This window comes from Neophocaena asiaeorientalis, unplaced genomic scaffold, assembly GCF_003031525.2.
Source record: "Neophocaena asiaeorientalis asiaeorientalis breed wild unplaced genomic scaffold, Neophocaena_asiaeorientalis_V1.1 scaffold133, whole genome shotgun sequence".
NCBI lineage: Eukaryota > Metazoa > Chordata > Mammalia > Artiodactyla > Phocoenidae > Neophocaena > Neophocaena asiaeorientalis.
The window spans coordinates 677,957-701,897 of NW_020174429.1; the positions used below are offsets into that span (position 1 = coordinate 677,957).

General features: G+C 54.2%; 1 protein-coding gene across 2 annotated transcripts in view; it reads right to left on the minus strand.

Moving 5' to 3' along the window:
- Positions 1–6,485: 6,485 nt before the first annotated feature.
- Positions 6,486–23,941, minus strand: part of ZBTB7C (zinc finger and BTB domain containing 7C) — a 101,733-nt gene continuing 84,277 nt past the window's right edge. For both annotated transcript variants that reach the window (XM_024756798.1, XM_024756799.1), the window contains exons 2-3: positions 19,677–20,897; positions 6,486–9,241 (exon numbers count right to left, since the gene is read on the minus strand). In XM_024756798.1, coding sequence (XP_024612566.1) covers positions 8,740–9,241; positions 19,677–20,881 — 1,707 coding nt within the window. In that variant the 5' untranslated portion in view covers positions 20,882–20,897 and the 3' untranslated portion in view covers positions 6,486–8,739. The remainder of the gene's footprint in view (positions 9,242–19,676; positions 20,898–23,941) is intronic.

Consider the following 23,941-nt stretch of genomic DNA (forward strand, 5'->3'; position numbering starts at 1 on the left):
AGCTCTTCTGAGTTGCTGTCTAGGCATTTTACAGCATGACAACCTTGCTGAACCGTCTGGACATTTAGATACGGACCTCAGTTTAAGATTCCCACTCCAAGTTCCTGCTTTGCTTTTCCTGGGGTTAGAGTTAAGGTCGTGAGAATTTAGTGACCTCCACCCTAAGCACCTTATAAGCACTAGGTGCTTGCTCCCTTCTCTCCATCTCCCGCTCGCTCAGGACCTGGGATGGAGGACTGCCCTTCCCCCAGCTCATCTCCACCCCTGCCCCGCCCCATTTCCGGAATTTGTAAGTAATAAATCTTGTGACTTTACTTTCTTTGTGTGGGTGTTTTAAAACTGCACCTCCAGTCAAAATGATCCCAGGGAGCTCCCTGGCGCCCCCGTGTGGGTGGCTTTTGCCTCCTCATCCTGCAGGCCACAGTCTGCATACTCTTCGTTCAATATACCGGCTCCCGTCGGCCCCGCAATGCGGTGTGCCAGTCGCTGTCAGCCCCGGAGTGGTCCCTGCTTGTGCCCTGGGAGCTGAGGGAGGTTGGGCTGTAATCGGGCAGCATCTGGAAGGAGGCCCAGCCACATGTAATCACGCTTCTGCAGTTGAGTGGTTCTCCCTGGGTGTCTTCAAACAGCGTTATGTGCTAGGCAAACCCTGAGAAATTACCAGCTCAATCATTCTGACTTAAAAAGACGATGTCCTTGTCGCTTCCTCCTCCCAGCATCCCACACGAATCACTGGCAATTGATTTATCATTATCAGATTATCCACAACAACTCAGATAATCACTGGGATAAGTGATGTGTGCAGCTCTGCTTCTCCTTCCCTCCTTCCCTCCCTCTGCCCCTCCCCTCTTTCCTCCCTCCTTCCTTCCTTTTCTGTTGGAAGAATAAGCAACAGGAAAAAGGTAAGGAAACATAACTAAGCACAATTATTTAAAATGCTATTGACGGATCACAGAAGAAAGAAAATCAACATTGATTGAGCATCTATTAAGTGGCAGGTGGAGCTGGTGTTTCCCATGGCCCCTCCGGCCCCATCGGATTCCCCCAAGTAGATGTTATCTCCTCCTTTCTGTGAACCAAAAAATGAGGCTGAACAGGGTGCTCAGTAACAGGCCCCCTGCCCCCGTACCGGGCAGAGGGCCCGGCCTAAGCGCAGACCAGAAGGGAGCCATCTGAATCCTTCTGAATGCTCTCCAGGAGCTCCCTCTGGAGGAGGAAGTGAGGTAGTGAGCCCCTGTATCCCCCGGGGTGTCCATACTGGCACATTTTGCTATGTTGTTTCTTGCTGTGTCACTCTCTCTTCCCCCAACTGCTATACCACCCTCTCCCACAAAGGCCCACCCCTGTAAGACATCCCAGTCATCAGAAAATGAAAATGCACTTTTGCATTTCAGAGTGCAGCTCCTATAGGAGTGATGTAGAGATGGCAAAACAGAAGACCGTTTTCATTAAAACACACATTCAGGCTCTGCTGTGCGGATTAAATTAGGAAAACCATTTTGACGAGGGAGGCTCAGCGTGGAGCAGACTTCTCAGTAAATTAGCAGAGAAGTGTGGGTTAAAGTTCCGGGTCCCCGGATGTAACAAGAAAGCAGAGATGGCTGTATTCACTGTGAGTGAGAGGGGGGACAAACGAGCCGTGCTGCCGAAGCTTACTGGCTGGAAGGGCAGCTCCGAATGTTTCACAGGCTTGGGGAGGGTGAAACTGTGAATGATGATTACCAGAGCTGTAGAGGGCTGTGGTGCCTGGAGGGAACTGCCAGTAGGAGCTCTATCTAAAGAGACTTCCGCTCCCAGTGGCCTTTGCCTCATTCTGGGCCTCAGCTTCTAAGGGGACAGTGCAGGGCAGTTGGCCAGGAGTCAGCAGACCAGGCTTCCAGCCCTGCCTCTGCTAGAGCTCATCCTGTAGCCTTGTCCTCACGGTTTTGCCACTGAGCTTTGGGCCCTTCATCTGCCAGATACTGCATGGATACGTGACATGTTCTGAGGCCACCCAACATTACTGGAACTCTTCCTCTGTTTGGAGAATTTGCATCCTGAATCCTTTCTTCTCAAGGTAGAAGCCAGAAGCTTACTTGCCCAGTTGTCCTGCAGTTGGGCTGAGGCACGGGGCCTGAGCTCTTCCAATCAGGAAGGACTAGAGCAATGGGAACAAGTGCAAATGTGTAGAAGCCGTTTTCTGGGGAGCATGGTGGTAGAGAGTGGGCCACAGGGCAGAGTCCCAGGGTCCAGGGCCTGGTGTTAGTGGGGTGAGCTGTGAGGTCTGGGCCTGTCATCATCATCACCATCGTCATTATCACCACCAGCAGCAATCAAATCTCTGCTGGAGCAACTGGCCACAGCGTGGTTTGGGGGTGCTTCTGGGTTCCTGGCTTCCGGGCCATGGACTCTGTGCAAATTAGCCGAGGGCACCCCTTCCAGACATTTTACTGAATCTGCTGGGAAATTGCTATGATATGGAAATCTAGTACATGGTATAACAAATATACAAACCTGTCTAGGGTGTGAGTGGCGCCCCTTCAAATGCCATGTTGTGCGGTATGCAACCTGCGCAACTGAACTTGGTGGCCCTTCAAGCCTGACTCTTTGGGCTTTGTGGAGATTCTGTTAGGGACTTAATTTCCTTTAGTAATTGCTTCTTCTACTTAAGCTACCTGAGATGGGGTCTGGTGTTTGACTAAGAACCCGATTGGTACAAATAGGGATAATGACACGTGCCTCATACGTGCCAGCTGACCAATCGAGGTAAGAGTCTCCCAGGGGCATAAAGACTTCTGTTACTCTGCGGCTTTGTGCTTAATTTATTCATTTTTAGAGGAACATGGGAAACGGGATCTGATTCACCCTGTCTTCCTTCCTTATTCCAGAAACCTATTTGTTTATTCTTTTGTTCTAGTTGTCAGGGTCACAGTTCATGGTTAAATAGAGGAATCACAAGGATGGAAATGAGAGTGTGTGTTATAAATATTCCAGTGGGGAGACTTGTGGGAAAAATGGCTTTGCTGGGTCTTATTGGTGCACTGCTCGGTCTCCTATTATTACAAGGAGGGATGACATCAGCCTGTGTATCATTAGTCTGATGAGTGAGTGAGTGAGTGTGTGTATGTGTGTGTGTGTGTGTGTGTGTGTGTGTGTGTGTGTGTGTGTGTGTATGTCTGGTGCAGATAAAGTGATCAGTTTTGAGGTTTTCCGGAATTGTCCATATTTGAGATGTCTTGTCCTCATGTATTAGGCTATTTCTGGGCCCATGTTTTTGGGTTAGGCCCTGTGGGGCTGCCCTTTAAGGTCACAGCCGCCCCTGCGCAGGGTGTAACGAGGAGGGAAAAATGAGCAGGGCCTCCCCAGGGAATTCTCTCCCCATCAATAGCTGGAAATGTGCGTTTGACTCAATCCTCAGTACTTCAAACCTGAAAGGAGGAAAGAAGCTGTTGGCTTGTTTCCCACATCCCCTTCCCCTCTGGTGCCCGAAGCAGGGAGGGGAGAGGAGGGTGGACTGGGAGGTTGGGGCAGGCTGGCACCTGCCCACTGGTCTGATTTCGAGGCCCTCTGTCCAAATCAGCCACCCTTGTTTGGTGCCTGGGGCCTGACATCGTTTTGCTGGGGACTTTCTTTCCACCTCGAGCAAGGAGCAAGGGCTTCAGAGGCCAGAAGAGGGAGCCTGTGAGTCGTGTTCGCCCCTGGTGGCTCCTATCAGGGTTTGGACAGAGGGGAGGGCAGAGGGGAGAGAGGGCGTCCACATCCTGAAGGGCAGTGGTGGGGGGAAGAGGCACCAGGAGAAGGGGAGGGGGAGCATTGGAGGGGTTGGAAGGGAGGGCACCTGCATACAGACATCCTGGATTCCAGAATCTGTCCCTGGTCTCTAAGGGGCCTCTGACCCTCTGCACGCAGGCTGCATTTCCCTCCCGCGGGAACTTCTGACTCCCTGCTCCTGTCTGAGTGACAGACTTTTCAGATGAGGGGAACTGGCCGAGGAGGCCTCCCTGTCTTGCTCTCACTTTCCCTTCAGAAGCCCTCACTCCACCCGGCTCTCAGAAGGGAAACCGCACACATAGGGGAAACCCAGTCGTGCCTGTTTCTGGAACTGCTCTGAGGAGCCTCAGGCAGGAAGGGCTGGGGAGGTTCCCAGGACAGGAGGATGGAGTCTGCGGAGCGCTGTGCCAGAACACAGGGCAGGGACCTCTGCGGGACTGCAAGTGGAGACCTTTGCACCCCTCGGGAAGTGCAGGCCCTGGGCTCAGGTGAAGAGGCCTGAGACAAGAGACAGTCTGACTTCCTGTCGGTTCATTAGTGATCTCCTGTCACATCTCCAGGGTTTCGAAATAAATCAGGGCCTTTTCTACACAGAGTCCTGCTTCTCTGGCCCCAAGTTGCTGTAGGTCATCGGGTGGGGGGCTGGGCGGGCAGCAGGCAGCCGTAAGCCACCAAGCTGGGTTTTGTGAAGGTGTCCCAACTCATCTGTTTCACTTGTCCCCCAGTCCCCTGGTACAGTCCTTCTTCCGTGGTCATATGAAGATATATAATATAGTCTTCTTTTCACAAATCAGATGGAAGTGACCCAAGGGACGGGTCATCTAGAAAGCCCTCCTTCCATGCAGGAATCTCCTCATTCTTGAAAGCTGATATTAAACCCTTCCAATGACGGAGAGCTCCCTCCCTCACGAGGCACCTCATTCCCCTTTAGGACAACTCCACTTGTTAGGAAATCATCTTCCTTCCTTTGGACATCCAGCTGTCTCCTGGAATCTCTCTTCTGTTGGTTTGAGTTGGCCAAACTTTTGGTAAGATCCTTCCTCTCTCTGACAGATCTTTAGAAGTTCCAAGGCCTGTTCTAATGTATCTTAAGCCTTCTCCTCCAGGGTAAGATGCACCTGCTTCTCTGGCCTGTCCTCAGTAACTTCATCCTCCTTCCTGTCCCTCCCCCTCTACCAAAGACCCCTTTGCTATCAGCACCCCAGTGCTGGGGTCTGAGGAGCAGACCGTGTCCTGCGTGACTCTGTGAAACACCTGCCTGGCCGGGACTAGAGGCGACTTGACTCCCATGAGAAACTCAGGAGCGCCCAGAGGTCGGGGCCCAGCGGGCCCACTTCCCTACCTCTTCCCCATGTTCACCTCTGGCCCTCAGTGGACACCGAGCCCCAGAATGAGGACCCGATGATGCTAGAATACGTGTGCTGAAGGGAACCCTGACAGGCAGCTTGTCTCGTATTCCTCGCACTGGGCCATCCCCTCATGCCCTGAGTCAACCGTGAGCTCGAGCCCCTCCAAGCTGTAGGGTAGCCAAGGGACACTGACTTTACTAGATCCTGCGGAAAAGGCAAGTAATGTTCAAGATGATATTTTTATATTAAGACAAATGCATATCTATCATGTGATAGAATGTAGAAGCATGAATTTCAAAGCCACTACCTGAGATTTCAGAGGAGTATCACACTCCGGGAAGGCTGCTTCAGGCTATTTCTTTAGAATTCAGTTCCCAGTCCCCCAGAGGGCTGGCTCCCTTGGATGAGGGGTGTTTAAGTTGGGTAGAAAACTTGGAGAGGCTCTAAGTTCCTGAGTTTCTTGGAGAAACTCAGTCTCCTTTGCTGTTAGAATGAGGCAACGGAGGACCGAGGTAGGGAAGTGATTAGCCTGAGGACACATGGCTTGGAGTCCAGACTTGGAGCCCAGATCTGGTCTTTCGCCTGGACTGAGAAATGTTGCATTGGGTTTATAAGAATGCTTACCATGGCGAGAAAGGGGATCTGATCACAGAAAAGTGTCTTGGGCTTGACCCTTGGTGATACAGAAAACGCAGTGCAAAGACCAATTTTACTCAGAGAGTCTGTGCTCCAGGTTCTGAGTAGAGCTGACACCATTCAATGACAGCAGTATATTTTCTTATCTCCTTCAGGGCCTAGCATTCTGTTTGGGAAGGATCAGGTGAACAAGCAAGAGAAGTCCAACTCCAGTGCCAAGGAGTAAAGGGAAGAAGGCCGAGACGGTAGCAGGGCCAGCCAGAGGCTGTTCTGGAATCCAAGCCAGGGGACTGGTAGGACTGATGTGTTAAAACGGTCAGCAACCCTTCGACTCTCACTTGCTCACACACAATAGGCTGTACCTGCACGTGTAAACACACACACACACACACACACACACACCTCACACTTGGAGTCATAGATACCCAAAAGCTTATGATCAAGCAGTGCCTCACACAATGCAGGGGACCACTGACGATCTGACCTCGCCACCACACAACCACCCACTGTCACCTGCAGTGACAATGCAAAAGGGAATCAACCTGAACCAGGGAAGTCAGTAAGTGTGGCTTTCTTTGACTTAAAATGCTGTCCCTCACGTTATTAAGTAAGGGTCAAAGATTTGTGTTTTTTATAAAGGCATCTTCAACATTTTTATAAGTTTGTGACACCCAATTGTCAACCTCTTAAGCCACGGATGTCTACAGATAGTCTTGTGGCTGTCACCTCTCACAGAAGTGCAACTCTCAATATCATTTAATCAAGTCAATTAATACTGTTTAATAAATAGGCCAGAAAATTAGCTGAGAGTTTTTCTCGGCGGGTTGCAGCGTGCGACCAAAGTTATGGAAGATTGTCCCTTGAATCACTAAGGCAAACCTTGTTGAGTGTCATTTTACATAAAGCAATCACATAAAAAAAAAGTTATAAATAGAAAAAAATTCCAAAGTTCTCCCACAGACAGGGAAACTGAAATGTCCCCCCCCCCCCAAAAAAAAGGGAAACAAAACCAAACACCACCATCCCTACCTCCACGACCCATTTGCTTCAAGCTCTTGATCATACAGTACTCGACATCTTTGGATATGTTACAATGTACAACTCCAGACCACAGCCAAGAGAAAACAAAAAGAACTAACCAGTCGTCTGCAAAATTGAGTTTATGAGAAGTCATTACTTTTACAAAATAAAAACAAAAGCCCCAACACCACTGGTTTCTAATTTGTTCGTTTTTCCTCGTTTTCTCTTAAAGTTTGGGTCAGCCCCACTCCCTTGGCTGAGGGGGGAACACAGGCATGTTGGCTGGTGGGTCCCAGAAGCGAGGGTCAGAAATGGAGACAGGAGTGTGAGAGGCACCTGCCCAGCAGATGACGTCTGAGGACGAGAGGGTGTCAGCAACAGTTCCCTCTGGCTGAAAGGGCAGCTGGTGGTGTGTGGAGTCATGGGTCTCTTCGCGGGGGAGCTGGGAGAGTGACAGAGTCTGTGGTCTTCTCTGGCCTTTTTGTTTTTTTGCGTTTGCTCAGGAAGAAGCCAAGGCAATAGGAAGAGCCGAAGTCTCTGTGCCCACAGCTTCTGGATTGGGGACACCAGCCCTGGGCCATCTGCACAGGAGAACTCTCCTCCCTTCTCTGGGCTACTGAGAAACAAAAGCAAACTCAGCAAGAAAAGGGAGGGAAGGACAGGAAAGGGGAGAGAAGATCTGGAAGGCACTGGGCCAGCAGAGCTGTCTTCTTTCTCAGGACCGGCTACAAACCAGAGAGCCAGGGAGAATGCGTGGACAGCCCTCACTCACAGAGCCCTCCAAGCCCATATTGGAGCCAAGCCTCTGACTTCCCACACTGGACAGCTGGCTTCCTCCCTGGGGGACCACAGAGGGGTTGAGGGTGTTCAAACACTGCGATGCCAAAGTCCTGAGAAGCCCCCAACTGAAAAGCAAACATACATCTGGGTAACTGGGCATTTTGTCTGTTTCCGGGAATCAGGTGGAGAGGGGCAGCTGCCAGGTGTTAAGAGGAGGACCCCATTCCTTCCGTGTTGGCCCTCATTGTCCTGAAAGACTCCTTATGGCATTGGAGGGACCACGCAGAGGTGGGGACAATGCGAGATGGTAGCCCCCGGATGCGCACAGTGGCCTGCCCAGAGGGGAGGGTAGGATTTAGAGTTCCCCAAAGCTGCCTGGGGGCTGTGGACAAGCCCACCCCAGCCCTCTTCCTCTGTTAGCCTGTCTAGTTTGGCCACATTTCTCACCTGTGCCAACGTAGAGGTGGAGGTGATAAAACTAAGTCCGGTGAAACAGTGTCACCAGGGACGTTAAGACTGCAAAACCCCTGCTCTCTCAAGGCTTCTCTCGGGAGGGATGGGCATGTTCGAGTGTGTCGGTGGGTGGATGGGAGGGGGAAACAAAATTTCCAGCCCCCTTTCACAGCAGGGTGAAACTGGGGTACAGACGGCTGACCTGTCCGTGGTCACAGGACAGGGAGGGAAAAATGGGCCCGGACCCCAGGACACCCTCTCCCTGCCTATAGGTCACTTCCCCTAAGGATCCCAGGGCCACTGGAGATGGGAAAAATGACCCATCGGAACAGTGTCAGCAGGGACTCTGCCTTAGAGTGGCGGGGCTCAGGATGTGTATCTCAGGACCCTACCTTCAGCCCTGCTCCATCTGGTCTGCCTCTGGCCAAGCCAGCTCCCTCCGTCTAGCCCCACACAGCTCCAAAGTGCTTCTGGACACCTGGCCTGGGGCCTCCTCTTTGGCATGGGCCCCTGTGAGTTTCTGTGTGAGAGCAGAGAGACAGCCAGAGAGAGGCCAGGCCTTTTGGGAGGAGATGCCCATCTCAGACCCCAGCAAAGGGGAGGCAGCTGCCTCAGGAGGCCCAGAAAATACCACTGCGGCTGCTATTTTTTTTCCTTTTTTCTTTTGAAATAAAAAGTTCAGACCCATTGGATGGGGCAGGTGGGCCTGGGAGGGGGCAGGGAAGCAGGACTGGGGGTGATGAGGCTCAGCCTAGTTGTTGGCTTCAGACATGGAGGCCACGTGGTTGAGGCCGGCGAGCCCGGGGAGGCCGGCCAGGCCCGCGGCCCACGGGTCGGGCAGCGGGAAGTAGGGACGCGCGGCGGCCACGTTCTCGGCCAGCGCGAAGGCCAAGAGGCCCCCCGCGTTCCGCTCGGCCTCGAGCTCCGCGCGCCCGAACAGCTTCATCTGCGTCTCCTCGAACTGCCGCTCCAGCTCCTGCAGGCTCAGCGCGCCCTTGGGCGCCGCCAGGGCGGGCTTGCGGCCGCGCCGGGGCCGGGCCATGCGGCAGCTCTGGCGCTTGATGTGGCGGTGCAGGTGGTCGGAGCGCGTGAAGCTCTTGTAGCAGAACTCGCACTGGTAGGGCCGCACGCCCGTGTGGATGCGCATGTGGTTCTTGAGGTCGTAGTTGTGCACGAACTTGGCGTTGCAGTGGATGCACAGGTAGGGCCGCTCCCCCGTGTGCTTCCTCATATGGATCTTCAGCTTGTCCTGCCTGCAAGGCAGAGCCAGAGTCAGTCCCTGCCCAGAACCCCAGGAGCCACTCCTCACTCTCTGCTCCCCTTCCTCCAGAACCCGCTAAGGCTCCCGACTGCTGTGGTGTCAACCCTCAGGAATGGGACCCCTGCTAGAATTTACCTTCAACTACTGCGCCACCCCAAACAGGTGTGGCTCCTCCCCTGGATTAGAGAGTGGATCAGCAGCTGGGCCCAGAGAGGCTGCTGTCATTCCAGAACACCTGGTACGCATAAGCTCAGGAGAATGAAGTGCCCGCTCTGTCAGGGCCTGTCTCATAGACTGCAAAATAGACTTGCTGGGGACAGAGGCCCCGAAAGTCAGCAATCTTTCATTAGTCCTCCAGTGGGGCAGCCACTTCTCATACTGGATTGCACCTTCAGCTCCACTCTCTCCAGGCAACAGGGTCTTTCCTCGAGGTTCACCCTGATCCCATCCCAGCCCCTGGGCTGTTGAGACCTGTCAGTCCTCAGCACTAATCTGGGAGGCTACAGGGATCAGGCACACCTTGTTCAAGTCACTCCTGCGCTGTGGTTTCTTAGCCCCAGCCCTTGGCTCTCCTCTTTGTCTGCAGACAATTCCAGGGTTTACAAAACAGCCAGGTGCAACAAGAATGCAGCCTAAGCTAGGGCAGAGCTTTTCAGGGTTTAAGCAGTATTATTCAGAGGTAAGATATGACGTGGGGCTGCGGCTCCCATCAGCAGGTGTGGGAGCCTCTGCTCCAGCTGCAGACCCACTGCTAACGTGATGGGTGACCTTAGGTGAGTTACTTAACCTCTCTGCACTGAGCCGAACCTAGCACGAGACGTCAATTCCCGTTGTCCAGAGCTGATGGGAGAGAAATTCGGGTTGTGTTGAGCTAGATTCAACACACCTCCTGGCGGTCTTGAAAGGAAAACAGACGTCTCAAGCCTGTTTTTGTAAAGACTGAATGCTGCATAAACCAGCTAAAGGAGCCTTTCAGCCACGCAGAAGTGGAGGCAGGTGAGCTTCGAGAACTCTCAGGATCCTTCTGCAGCCTTCCTTGACCAGGCCGGGCAGGCCAGGGAGCTGTGTCCAGCCTTCCACCTCCTCCCTGCAGGTGTGGCTTGGGTGAAGCATCTGCCTGTAATTTTTGGCTTGGTTTTGAGGTTGGAGCAGATGTGGAGCCCAGGCATCCGCCCTAAAATGGCCAGATTTAAACCACACTCAACATAACCCCAGCACAGCAGGAGCGGGTCCTGGTCTCCTGGTTTCCCCTGGCCGCTAGAGGTCTCACTGGCTCTCATTTTCCGGCTAGTTCCCCAGGGGTGGAGCAGGAGAGAAAAGGACATTCATGAGTACACTGGCAGGGACCAGGGGAGAAGGACCAAAAGGACAGATCCGTTTCCCCCACCTGTACTCCCTGGAAGGCTGGAGGGCACGTGGGGGTGGGGTGGAGAGTGGGGTAGGCAGGGCAGAGGAAGGGGGAGTTGGTATCCTTCACACACCAGACACCGCCATCCCCGTCCCTGCCCTTCCCACAGCCCACCAGCTGCCCCCAGGCTGCACAGTAAGTACCCCGCTGTGACATCTCATGTGCCCTTCTGCCGCCAGCATGTTGCTCTTATGGTCTTTGTAACCCACATTTCATCCAGGTGATTGGATTTTTGAGCATCCTGGCTAGTGGATCTCAAACTTGATGAGCCATTATCAGGGTCTGATGAAACACCGAGTGCTGGGCCTCCCTCCCAGACTGCCTGAGTCAGTAGGTCTGCGGGGGAGAGAGCAGAGAGTTTGCATTTTGAATATGCTGCCGGGTGTTGCTGCTGCTGGTGGTCTGAGAACCACTGGCCTAGGTTAATCCTTCAGTTGGCTGGTGGGCAAACTGAGGCCCAGGGAGGGTTAGGGTTAGGACCAGGGAGGTGAAGTCCCTAAGGTCACCGCAAGGGTAATGGCAGAGCTGGGACTAGAACAGCCTAGGCCTCTTTCCTCAGCACTGCTCTGTGACCTGTGTAAAGACGTAGGGGTGGGGTGCAGAGCACTATTTGTAGCCCTAGAGTGACGCTGTACAGTCCTGGGGAATACGTCTCGGGACTCCACACGTTTGCTCAGGCTCTGATGAAACACTGATGCTAGGTGGTTGGCTATGCTAGGTGGTTGGCTAGGCTCACTCACTGGCTGAGGGACTCATCCTCACCAGGGCCTAGTGGAGGGTCAGCTGAGAGTCACCAGTGGGGCTTTAAATACATCATCTCATTCAATCCTCACTACAACCTTATAAGGGAGATTTTTAAAAAATTACTATTACATATATTTAAAATAATGGACAATGCAAATGGTAAATCTTCAAATGTCAAGGGCCTCTTTAAATATGCACTGCTTCTCCTGAGCTTTTTGTTAGGGCACCTAAAGTAAATCACACTTCAGAGGCGACTGGCCCAAGTGTGGGAGACGTGCTGAGAAGGTGACTACAATTTCCTCTCGTTGAGCACCTGCTGTGAGCAGGCAAGTACACCATTTCATGACCCTGGAAAGTCATTATTCACAGGCAAGGTACAGTGCAGGAAAGGGACCCCCAGTAGGGGTGTGGGAGCCCCTGCTCCAGCTTCAGACCCTCCACTAACTTGCTGGGTGACCTTTAGGCAAGTTATTTAACCTCTCCATGCAGAGTTGAACCTAGGGCTAGACATCTGTTCCTATTGACGAGGAATCTCCGTTTGCATGAGCTCGATTCAACACACCTGGATTAATTTCCTCACTTGGACTGAGGAATCGCTGGGGGCTCAGCGAAGTCAAACAGCTTTCCCAAAGGTACCAGCCGGTGAGGGGCAGAGGGGCATGGAGGGCTATCTGGGCATGGTTTGTTTGCAAGCTCTTCTGAGGATTTTCATACTGAGTGTTCCCAGCCTGAAGCCTGTAGGGGCTGCCTCAGAAAGTACAGCCCAAACAATCATACCAGGACATCTGCAGCCAGCCTTCCGTCTCTGGGGTCAGAAGACTGGGCCAAGCTCTGGGAGCAGCTCAGCCTGGGCAGGAGCCACTGTCCCCAGTGGAGACTTTTCATGGGAGCAGCGGGGGAGGGGGGTGGACAAACCTCATAAGTTAGTCCTGGAAAAAATTTAGAGAGCATTTAGTTTACTGAGAACACGTCTGAATCAGTGGGCCCAGTAACCTGCATCCCTAGCGGTATGCTTCCCAGGACCTTGAAAATACTGATCTAACCCAGCCCATTCCCAGGGAGGGAATGGCTTTCTTAAGGTCACACAGACTCCTTATTTCTGTAATGACCTTTCCATGTAGATGTAACGCGCGTGTGCATTGGCAGAGCAGGGCCCGGGCTCGGCACACTCTAAGAACCGGACCAGGTCCTTTGCTGCCCTGGGCCTCAGTTTCCTGACCTCTAAAATGGGAGGCTGTGCTGCACCATTTTGACCTTTGGTGTTCTGAGAGTGTTTGCATCTGGGTAATGGGCTCATACTGAATCTCTTTCTGGCTGGCTGGCTTCACGTATTACCGCTCTTCTACCCTTGCTCCTTTACGCATCTGATCTGCTGGCAGAGGCATCGTGAGTGAGTTGGAATGTTCCAGTCTGACTCTCAGCAGCTGAGCTCTTGGTCATTTTCCTTCAGGACTGGGGGTCCGGTGCCCCCTTAAAATCTTCCAAGCCCCCTAACCCTGTCCAAAGGCCTCTGTGCTAACTCACCCCTTAGCATGGCTTTGAAGTCTCCTTACAAGCTCACGCCTTCCAATTATAAAGGGATAAGATCTGGGGGCCCTTGGTGACTATAGTGAACGATACTGTATTATATAGTTGAAAGTTACTAAGAGAGTAGATCTTAGATGTTCTCACCACACACACAAAAAAGGTAACTAAGTGAGGTGATGGGTGTGTTAACTAATGTGATTGTGGTAATCGTTTCACAATATATGTGCATATCATATCATCACTGTTGTACACCTTAAAGTTATACAGTGTTATATGTCAACTATATCTCAATAAAGCTGGAAAAAAATAATCACCCCATATCCTTTGCCAGCCCCCGCCCCTCCCCACAGTACTGCACCCACACACCACATGGACACACTGTTCCCCTAGCAGGCCATGCATGCTCTGGTCAGCTTTGCATCTTTGAATCTCCGTTGGCATGAGCTGGACCACCAGCCCCCCTGGCTCAGAGCCTGCCATATTATGGGATGGATGCTGGTAAGCCCTGGCTCCTTCCCCTTCTGTGCGTATCCCGTGTTTGGACACCACGCTCCATCCCTTAGGTTCCCACCAGATGTCCAAGCGTAGATGCCGGCATGTGTGCTCTTTCCTTCCCAGCCGTGAGCCCTCCTCTTCCCTGCACCCACATCCTTCCTCTCTGAGTTTACCCTTGCAAACTGCCCTGCCTGAAATGTCTACCACTCCCAATCCCCCTGATTCTTCAGTGGTCAAACTCACGTGCGGTCTTTCATAAACCCTTCTCTGTCTACCCAGCTCTTATCCTTTGCCCTGACCTTCCAGAGCACTTGAACACTGCAGCCCGAGGCAGGTCACTTGAGGGGCAGGGAGGGAGCAACAGAGGACGATGTGTCAGCCTCATTCTCTTCTGTCCCCTAAAGGCCCCACACGTATCAGCATTGCCCTCCCAGCAAGTCCCGAGCTCTGGGGGCCCAGTCTCCCTGTCTGTGCTTTGTGGCCCCAATTCAACCACACAGGTGCTCCTGGCAGATGGGAACACCTGTTCAGGGGCTGTCTTTGCTGCCTTTATTTCCCATGCATGCTATTCCCAGGGCAGGGCCATCACGTGTGCTGTTTCCCTTAGCTGCCCCTCATGCCTGCAGAGCCACCGCCCTGTCCCTGGCTCCTGGGGCCCTGTCTTGTTAGGCGCCTGGACAGCAAGATGATGCAGGAAGCAGCAAATTCATGGACAGCGAGCTGCAAAAAAGGAGCCCAGGCTCAGGGACGTTCCCGTCAGTACTAATCGTGAGTGCGGGTCAGGACCTAACTGCGCAGGTGGTTGGTTATAAGGGCTTCAGTAAAGCCCGTGAAATTGGCCCTTCCGTCATTCTCGTGAGGAAGAGGAGGCAAAGAGAAGTGCTGTCATGTGTCCAGAGCTTTCCTGATCTTGGGCAATATATGGGGTCATAAATCTGGGCGTGAACTTAGGGAGCACCTGCTCCAACCCCCTCGTGTTACACATGGGGAAACCGAGGCCCAGAGAGGGGAGGTGACTCGGCCAAAGTCACACAGCTAGTTAGAGGCAGATGCAAGCCCTCAAGCTGGGGTTCCTGATCACCACGGCAGTGCCCTTTCCAAGGGGCTGCAGTCCCCGGGAGACACTGCCCTCTGTGTCACCACGTGCTGGCCCTGCTCCCTCTGCACTCGTTCAGCATGTGGCCCGGATGGTACCGGAACCTGCTTGGATAAGAACCCAGCAGATGCTTTGGAGTTCTGCCCGGTGTTCCTCACTGTACAGTGGGTGGTCATGGCCGCGGCCCGCTGGTGCGGGGCCACTTCTCAGAACTGCCCAGTCCAAACCTGACGTGCTCCTCCCTCGCCCTGTCCCCTTGTCTGCCGTCTCATCCCTTTACTCTGAACCTGGGACCCAGGCCAGGTCACATGCATGCAAGCCTTGACTGGTATTCCCCCTTCCAGCTCGGAGAGCTCATCGTCAAGAAAGATGAGCCAGTCCTGGTGATATCATTCCCCTGAGTGAAAGGAAAGGGCCCCGGGTCCTGGGCCTCGGTGGAGGCTCCCAAGTGAGGATAACGCTTTCCCAACACCATCCACTCAGACTTCTTGGTAACCTGATGGTCTGAGACAAATTATCTTCCTGCTGCCGCTGCTAATGATATTACATTATCTTAATAAGGTCCCCAGAGCTGCCAGGAGTGGGGGAGCTAAGAAAAAAATACAGGGGGGAAGAAAAAGCATCAGCTGCAAGGCTCCTGGCCTTGTCTGGAGAGAGAACTGTGGGACGCCAAGGAGCAATCAGCATTTGGCTTGCTCTGGGGGCCGGGGGCCGGGGGCTAAAAGTTGCAGCCTTCACGGGATGTCGGTAGGGGATTCAGTGGAGACTGGGGAAATCGTGGCACCTCAGAGATTGATTTCTCGGGGTACAGAGCTTGGGTTGCCCATCCTTCTCCTCCACGGTACCACTGTTGTCTCAGGAGCTGGTCTCTTCTCACGTGTGGCAGCTTCTTGACTTCACCACGTGTCCGCCAGACCTGACTGGAGGGCCTGTGAGAGCCAGGCTGCGGATGGGATGCAGGGGCTCCAGGAGGGAAGACTGCCCAAGCATGCGCTCTAGGGGCTCCCCCGACAGGCGGCCTGTACTCAAGGACCCAAGTGGCAGGACAGGAGCAATTAAGAGTCTTCTGAGGCCTTCATAGGCCCAGGCCAGGCCTATTTGGTGGTGATGACAGGGGTTGGGGCAGCGAGGAGGGGGAGGGCCCTGCGAGGTGGGTGGGCAGGGAGAAGCCCCACCAAGGGCAGCAGCGTCCCTCTACACACAGAGAGGATGAATACCTTCTTGTCCTCCCTGGCCCACGTGCTCCCCGTTCTTCAAGGCCCAGCCTAGGGGCCACCTCTGGCCCACTAACCCTGTAGTCCTGACCTTTAGCCCAGGCTTCCAGACTTTCTGGGAATAGAAGTAAAGGACTCCCGACGAGGAGGGTCTGGGGGAATCTTGGTCCAGGCTACCTATGCCCTAAGTCCTGGAACTGTTTCTCTCTCCCAAGTCAGAGCCACAGGACCAGTTTCATCACGAGCTGTCTCTGCAGCCAGCACAGACCGCAGCCGTCCTCAGGAAGAAAATGGTGACCTTGGACCAGGCTAGGGGAGTGGACACATAGACTCAGGCACAGACAGAGGAACTTGGAGTCCAGGTGATCACGGGATGGCCAGAGCTAGGAGGGGACAGCATGGGGCCAGAGATACACAGTCTGGTTGAAGCCTTTGAGGCCTTTCCTGGGGCTCCAGGGGTGTCTCATAGTTGGAAAGATCAGTGGTGGGACAACTGTGGGACTGGCTGAAATCTGGAGCTGGCTCGGAGGTGAGATGCCCGACACCAAGGAACAGACACATGATGGCGGGGCTGCAGTCCCTTCTTGGACACCCACAGAACGAGAGCAGTAAGTGGGGCCTCAGGGGCTCTGTTGGAAGGACGCCCAAGGCCCCCCCGCTGTGTTGTGCTGCTGGAGCCACGGAGAATGATGTGCCTGCGGGGCGTGGACATGCTGGGAGCTGGCATCAGAGGCCGTAACTCAGAGCCGGGGCCACCTTGCAGGGGGAGGGTGGCTCACTCCAACGTCCCCCAGGAGGGAGGGGAAGTGAGGTCAACATCAAGAAGAGAGGAAAGGAGGCCTGACCGGAGAGCAGAAGCTCAGCTATAATTAAGCAAAGACTCGGGCTCCAGAAAGGAAAACAGTGTCCACGAGGAGGACGTGAGGGCAGCAGGTCAGGGGTCCCTCAGCCTCGCGGGCGGTCCAGTCCCAGGTAGTGGCTTTGCATTGCAAGGGAGTCTGGGGATTCCGAGTCAAAGAGGCAGCAGCTGCTGCTCTAAGTGGCTGCTGAAGATGCCTCCAGCTGAGGAGGGCAGTGTTACGGATGGTGGCGGCAGGAAGTCAGCCACAAAGCGGGGGTGAGGGGGGGTCCCCGTGGAAAGGCTGCGAGAGGACTTGGCTGTATAGAGTGTTACAGGCCACCCGGACCTGGACAGGCCAGGGTTGAGGCTCTAGGAAGGCTGAAAAGAATCCTGCAGGCAGCTCCGGGGAGGCGACAGGAGGGCAGCAAGGAACCAGTGATTCCGAAGAGGTGATGGGGAGGGGTGTCCATCACGGGCAGCCACAGCCCACAGTGAGAAATAAAGTCCCTAGGGGAGGAGGCCAAGAAACTCTCCTCCACCCTCTCCCCACTCCGGGTATCTCTGCTCCTGGGAGGGGGACCCCAGAGCTTTTCTGATCTGTCTCAGGGGGGCCAGTGCCCAGTGGGCACCGAGTGAGGGGAGATGTGGATGGAGGCGGGAACGAAGCTGCGTCAGCTGGAGACAGGCCTGGGGGCCCAGGTGGCTGTCGTTCTGCTGAACAGGACTAGACCGCAGGGAGGGCAGGGCCGGGGGCTGGATGGCTGGAAGCCGCCCCACAGCTGATCTGGCCTGGAGGGGTGGTGAGCCGGCAGGCACAGAGGCCACCCTGAGTGATCAGCAGGAATGTGCTGGGAGGGAGGGTTCTGGAATGCGACCCTCCTATACAACACAGCATTGAGGCCCAAACCAGGAGGCCCACGCACAGGATGTGCTGGTGTCAAGAGGGTGAGAAGTCTGTCTCGACTGACCGAGTTTAAAGCTTTCCCTAGGGAAGGCAGGGACACAGACCGCCATGGCCCTCGCAGCGGAGTGTGGGAAAGGCCCGGAGGGAAGTGGGGAACGGAAGGGAGATGGGGACTTGGTGGGGGGGCAGGGCAGGCTCGCTCTGAGGTACCCTGAGATGCAGCACATCCCCTTGAAGCCACAGACCAGGGTCTCCCCTGGAGAGAGGGGTGTCCCCAAGTGTCAGCCATCTGCGCAGGGGACAAGCAAAGGAGGTGGAGCCCAGATGGCAGGACTCAGGGGCTGGCTTTTCTGGATCAGGCCTGTGAAGGGTGTCCACGTCTTGAAGTCATTCCCAGGGGGCTGCGGAGAGGCACTGGCTCCAGATGCATGAACTGTGCTTGAATTTGGACTGGGCTCTGTTTTATCTTCCGTTATCCCTGTGCTTTTGTCAAGCCTTTACAGGGGTTCTGTGGATCTAAGGTGAATTCAGAAGAAGAGGAGGGTGGGAGGTGGAGGTGACATAAGAGCGGCAGGGCCATTAGTGGGGGGCACCCGAGAGGGGGTGAATCTCGGTGACTTTGGGGCCAGCTTCTCTGCAGCGATAAGAGAAGCAAGTACCTGAGGTCAGCGCTGCTGGGTGGAAGGGGACACACCCGGGGTATGGGGGGCCCTGCCCCTCTGCACCCGGAAATTCTCCCTTCACTGTCAGCTCAGAGCAGCTGGGAGATTCTGCTGGGGTTTCCTTCACAGAAGCAGCTGTGAGGGGACCCAAGGCCACCTTGGAAACAATTCGCGTTGTCTTTCGAAGCGGTCACCGGAAGACCCTGCAGAGCTGTTTTCACAACTGTCAGCTGAACGTATTCCTGTGCCCTCTCTGGCAACCTCAAATCGAGTTTCCAAGCCGCCAAAGAGAGTGCGTCTCGTTACTTAGCAGAACTCATCTTGTTTTTCCCCCAAAAGCACTGCCCCTGATTTGATAATCAACCTGATGCCAAACATTGCACTCTCCTCAAAAACCCAAGCTTTGGGCCCACGGGGGCAAATCAAAAGAATGAGCCCCCAGCAAGTCCCAAAGATGAACTGCTAGGGGGCTACGGGGTGACACCAGCACCACTGGAATAAGTGTGGGTTTCTCAAGGCGGGTTCTCTGATGGGGACGGCGGCAATGTGGGGAAAGGACCTGGTCTAGGAAGTCACAGTTCCAGGGCAGGTAAACCACATCCGACACACCGGAATGGCCAAGCCCTGAAGCAGGGCACTCACCAGAACCTTCCGCAGTGTGGACACGGCTGGGAAGGTCAGCCTCACATCAGTGACCACAATCGGCACCAATAGACCTGATCTCCCCCAAATGAGGCCCAGCAAAACCTAGCACTGGACAAATCGGACCCCACATCATCCCACCAGTTTTGACCACAAGAGTTGCTGTGCAGAGAAGGTACACAACACACGTGTGCTGAACGGGATGGAGTCCGGGCAAGACGAAAGGCTTATCGTGTATTGATTTCAAAGTTCAACTTTTATAACGGCATAGAGCTAACCCTCTTCCCAACATGGACAGTCAAGGGGGAGAACGTAAAAGGAGGCCCAGCCTTTGGGTCTGACCCAAAATAGGACTGAAAGGGCCTACAGGGGTCTCACTGGGGTTCAAGTCCCAGCTCTGCCATTTCCCAGCTGGGCTTACGAGTGGCTGACTAGCCACTGGGAGACAGATCACCTATCTGTGGACAAAGCCCATGGCCCTCCCTGACTTCCAGGACATGGCGGGGGCGGTAGTATATGTAATCCATTCAAGACAGGCCCTGGCATGCTGTCTGAGCTCCAAATAAAATAAAGGAGGGGCTGCACTCCATTGGGGAGCTTCAAACCGGCTTTCCTGGATCTGCAGCGGGTGCTGAGATCCCCCCTCCCCACTTCTGCCTTAACCAGAACAGCTCCGCTCTGATCTCTTTGGCATCTTGGCCTTCTACCTAATAGCACAAATAGGAAAATATCCGAAAATCACTGCACCAGCTAATGCCTCGCACCTGTTCTGGCGATGAGCTTGCTGTGCATCTAGGATCCAGCTGGACCTCCCCTGACCTGGGTCTCTCTCCATCCCCGAGGCCCCCGGCCCTCCCCGCCCTGCCCCTCACACCCACAGGCCTCCGTTCGCACCTGGTGAAGCGGACCTCGCAGATGTTGCACATGTATGGCTTCTCCCCGGTGTGGGTCCTCATGTGCCGTGGCAGCTTCCCGGCCCCCATGATGACTTTGTGGCAGATGGGGCACTGCTGAGAGGCCTTGGGCTTCAGCTTGCGCTCCTCCACCAGCGGCCAGGGCGGGAAGAGCCCCCCTAGGTGGGTGGCGCTCAGGAAGTTGAGATAGGCACCGTAGTCATTCTCTGCCTTGATGGGGCCCAGCGGCCCCCCGGGAAGGTCCGGGAACATGGCCTTGAAGAAGTCGCTGGGGAAGGGCGGCGGCGGAGGTGGGGGCAGCTCCCCCCTCTCCTCCTCCTTGATCTTGCGGTTCTTGATGACCAGGTCTAGGGGCCCGCTGTCCATGGGCTGCTCGGGCAGCTGGGCAAAGGCACCGAAGTCCCCCGACCAGAGGTGTGGAAAGAAGTCCGGGGCGAACGGAGATAAGGAGGGTCTCCTGTCGGGGATGTTGGCTTTGGGGTACAGGTTCTCCCTCAGCAGAGATTCAATGGAGAAGTCCCGGATCACGCCCAGGTGGCCAGGGCTGCCGGCCCGGAAGGAATCGGGGAAGTCCCTGGGAGCGTCTGAACAGGCCTCCGAGAGGTGGTCCATCCTGGAAGGGCTTTGGTGGCAGCTGATGTCCTGGGGGTCAGGCAAGTTGTCTTGATCAGCAAAGTCCTCCGTGTCGTCGTCCTCCTCCTCCTCTTCCTCCTCCTCCTCCTCTTCGTCCTCCTCATCGTCGTCATCTTCGTCATCATCGTCGTCCTCTTTGTCATCCTCCTCCTCCCCGTCCCCCCCGGGCTCCATGATCTCGAGGCACACGTTCACAATGCACTGGATCTCCAGCATCCTGGCGGCGTTGAGGATGTGCTTGACGTTGGAGGCCGTGATGGTGAGCGTGGAGGTGTAGGCGAACTCCAGGATGGCGGCCAGCGCCTCGGGCTGGACGAAGTCGATCTCGTAGACGTAGGGCTGGCTGGCTAATGTGCCGGCTGTGAAGAGCTTCTTGAAGTACTTGCTGCAGGCGGCCAGGACGGAGCGGTGGGTGCGGTACTCCTGCTCTTGCACCACCAGGAGCACGTCGCAGAGCAGCCCGTCATGCCGCTGCTCGTTCAGGCTGCACAGGACCTCGCTGCTGTGGTTGGGGAAGGGAATGCCGATCAGCTCGTCAATGCCATTGGCCATGTTCTCAGCCAGAGCCCTGTGGGGACACACGCAAGGAGAGACCGGGTTAGAGGACGTGGCCCCAGGAGGGGATGCCAGCTCCGGGACCCTGGCCCAGGGAGGCCAGGCCGGTGGGCGTGCTTGCCCACCCCACCCCTGCCTTTGTTTGGGGCTCCCCTCCCTCCCCCTCTGCTAGAAACCCGGCCCCTCTTCCTCAGCTTTTCCCAATCTCACCTGGAATTCAGAGCCCCGCTCAAAAGCTGGGGCTTCTCGGTGAACCACTGGGCTCTTCCCGGGACCCCAAAGGCCCTTGGAGTTGGGCTTGTCATTGGGCAGCTGGCGTCTGCCTTTTAGCAAAGGCTGTGGAATCTTCTCGCAGGCCTGATTTCCCTGAATTCCACTTTGGGAATGTGCAATTCCTGAACACGGGGACGGACAGCCATGTGAAACTCCATTGCTCTGTATGCTACGGGAATGGTGGCCGCTACGGACTCACACAACGTCTGTGGGTCAAGCGCCAAAGGAGGAATTTTCTCTCATGACTCAGGGCTCCCTCTGGGAGAATGCTTTGGTTTACTTCACAAATCCTCTGACTCCTCTAACAGATTCAGATTTTGCTACTTTTGGATATTGATGCGGGCTGTACTAATGGAGAGGGCTTCTAACGGTAGCTGAGTTGTTCCCCAGCCCAACTTCACATGTGGCAGTCTTAACCCCCCAGTATGTCAGTGTTCCTGTATTTCGACGTAGGCTCTTTAAAAGGGGAATTAAGGTTTAAACGGAGTCCTATGAGAGGGCTCTCGTCCAGTATGACCAGTACCCTTACAAGAGGAGAGCAGGGCACAGACACACAGACGGAAGACCACGTGAGGACACAGGGTGGAAGACAGCCACCTACAAGTCGAAGAGAGAGGCCTCAGAGGAAACCGACCCTGCCAACACCCTGATCTTGGACTTCCAGCCTCTAGAACTGTGAGAAAATAAATCTCTGCTGTTTAAGCTCCAGTCTGTGGTACTTTGTTATCGCAGCCCTAGCAAACAGATAACAGCTTCTAGGAATCTTCAAACCGATCTCGTGGCCCACTTTTAGCAAGGGAATGGGAGCCTTTTGGCAGGTGTTCTGCTTTCTGACCTATTTCTGGCTTCATCTTAGCTGGTGAGGTTTCCCTTCATTTGCAATTCTTGATTTTTTAGACAATACTGTCCTCCTATATGTGTATATCTGTGAGCCATTTGACCTATAAATATTTATATTCAATATTAAATTCGAGCTCATTGTTAGCTAATTCATCATGTCTGTATTCTGTTACTCTTCGGGAAACATATCCCTACGGGGAGAAGCCTCTTCTAAGACACCTCAGCATTATCTAGACATAAGACACGAAGTGTGGCCGGTCATAGCCGCCAGCGGTCGGGGAGGGGGGCGCAGAGGACAGCAGGCACTCCCTCCCTTCAGGGAGCAGAATTCACAACCCAAGTCAACAGATTCAACCTGGACCACAAGCCACCTCAATTTTTATTGCAGGGCAGTGACGGCCCTGCTACTCGGGGCAAAGCTTGGCTGTGGCCCATGGATAAATCCTAGCAAAGGCCTGGCCCTTCCCCGGCTGCAATTACAGTGGGGAGAAAAGAAAAACAAAGTCTGGAAGACCCACGGCCCAGTGGCAAGAGCTTTGGGGATCCCCACATACTTATCCTTGGGATGTTTCTGCCCTGAGAAGTCAGAGGCTGTGGAAGGGGAGAAGGGAGAAGTGCCAGGCCCACAATATGTGCCCCAAGTGGCCTGGAGGCACCAGGGACCCGGTGGGGTGTCAGGGTGCTGGGTGCTCTGCCCGCCTCATCCCTGCTCCTCTGTGGGTGGTGGAGGGCCTTAGCCTTCCCCCAGAAATCTCGCCCGGGGAAAGTATTCAAGAGGTTTCCCAGAGCAAAGGCCTTGCTGCTTTCCTGCCTGCTTAAAAAGGGCCAGAGACCCCACAGGCCGTGCATTCATTCTCTAAATAGACTTTGGGTTTCTTCCTGTGCCCTGCCCTGCACAGAAGGCAAACCAAGCAGGCCCTTGCTCTAACAGAGCTCACAGGGACATAACAGCTGCGATAAAGATGCAGCAATACCCACCCAAGAGGAATAAGATATCACCACACACCTATCGGAATGGCTAAAGTAACAAAAAGTGACAACACATCGCTGTGTCCGCCCGGCTCTCTCTGGGTTCACTCACTCTGGGGGAAGCCAGCTGCCATGTCATCAGGACAGTTCTTTGGCGAGGTCCACGTGGCAAGGGACCGAGCAGGTCCAAGTTACCAGCTGTGTGAGTGAGCCACCAGGAGAGTGGGTCATTCAGTCCCAGTCAGGCATTCAGAGGACAGCACCCCTGCTGACAGCCTGAGTGCAGCTTCATGAAAGACACTGAATCAGAACCACTTAGCAAAGCTGCTTCGGAATTCCTGACTCATAGACACGGGAGATAGTAAAAGTTTATTCTTGTTTTAAGTTACTCAGTTTCAGAGTAATTTGTTATACAGCAATAGATAACATAATAGATAACCAGGAAGATAACAGATAATACAACAGGCAACACAGAGGCAATATTCACTTCATAGACATTATGGGTTTGGGATAGCTATCATTTCTGGCAGATGGCATTAAATGCTGTCTTCTGACAAAATCAGTATATTACGACACTGGTTTGATAGATGGAAGTAGATGTATCGAGGAAATGACACCTTTTTCTAATTCCCACGAAGCTACCCTAATGGTAGCAGGGTTCTGACACTCAGAGGAACCTTCTCACCTGAAAAGACTGTTCGTGAATGAAATGCCCCATCAACGATTAAAAGCCCAAATCATTAAAACCTCAGGAAATTAGTTCTTTCACGCAAGTTTTCTTGCTTGCCAAGGGCTTATTCTTATAAAGACAAAAATGTTTTTCAGGAAAAATTCCCACAATTCCTTAGACTTATCCCTACCTTCTTAAATAGAGGAGCTGGAACCCGTTGGATGGGGTGTAGGTGATCCTTGTCTCACCCGAGCCCTCTGAGGGGTGGACAGCGCCAACCCTGTGCTAAATGTCCTGCTTCCCAT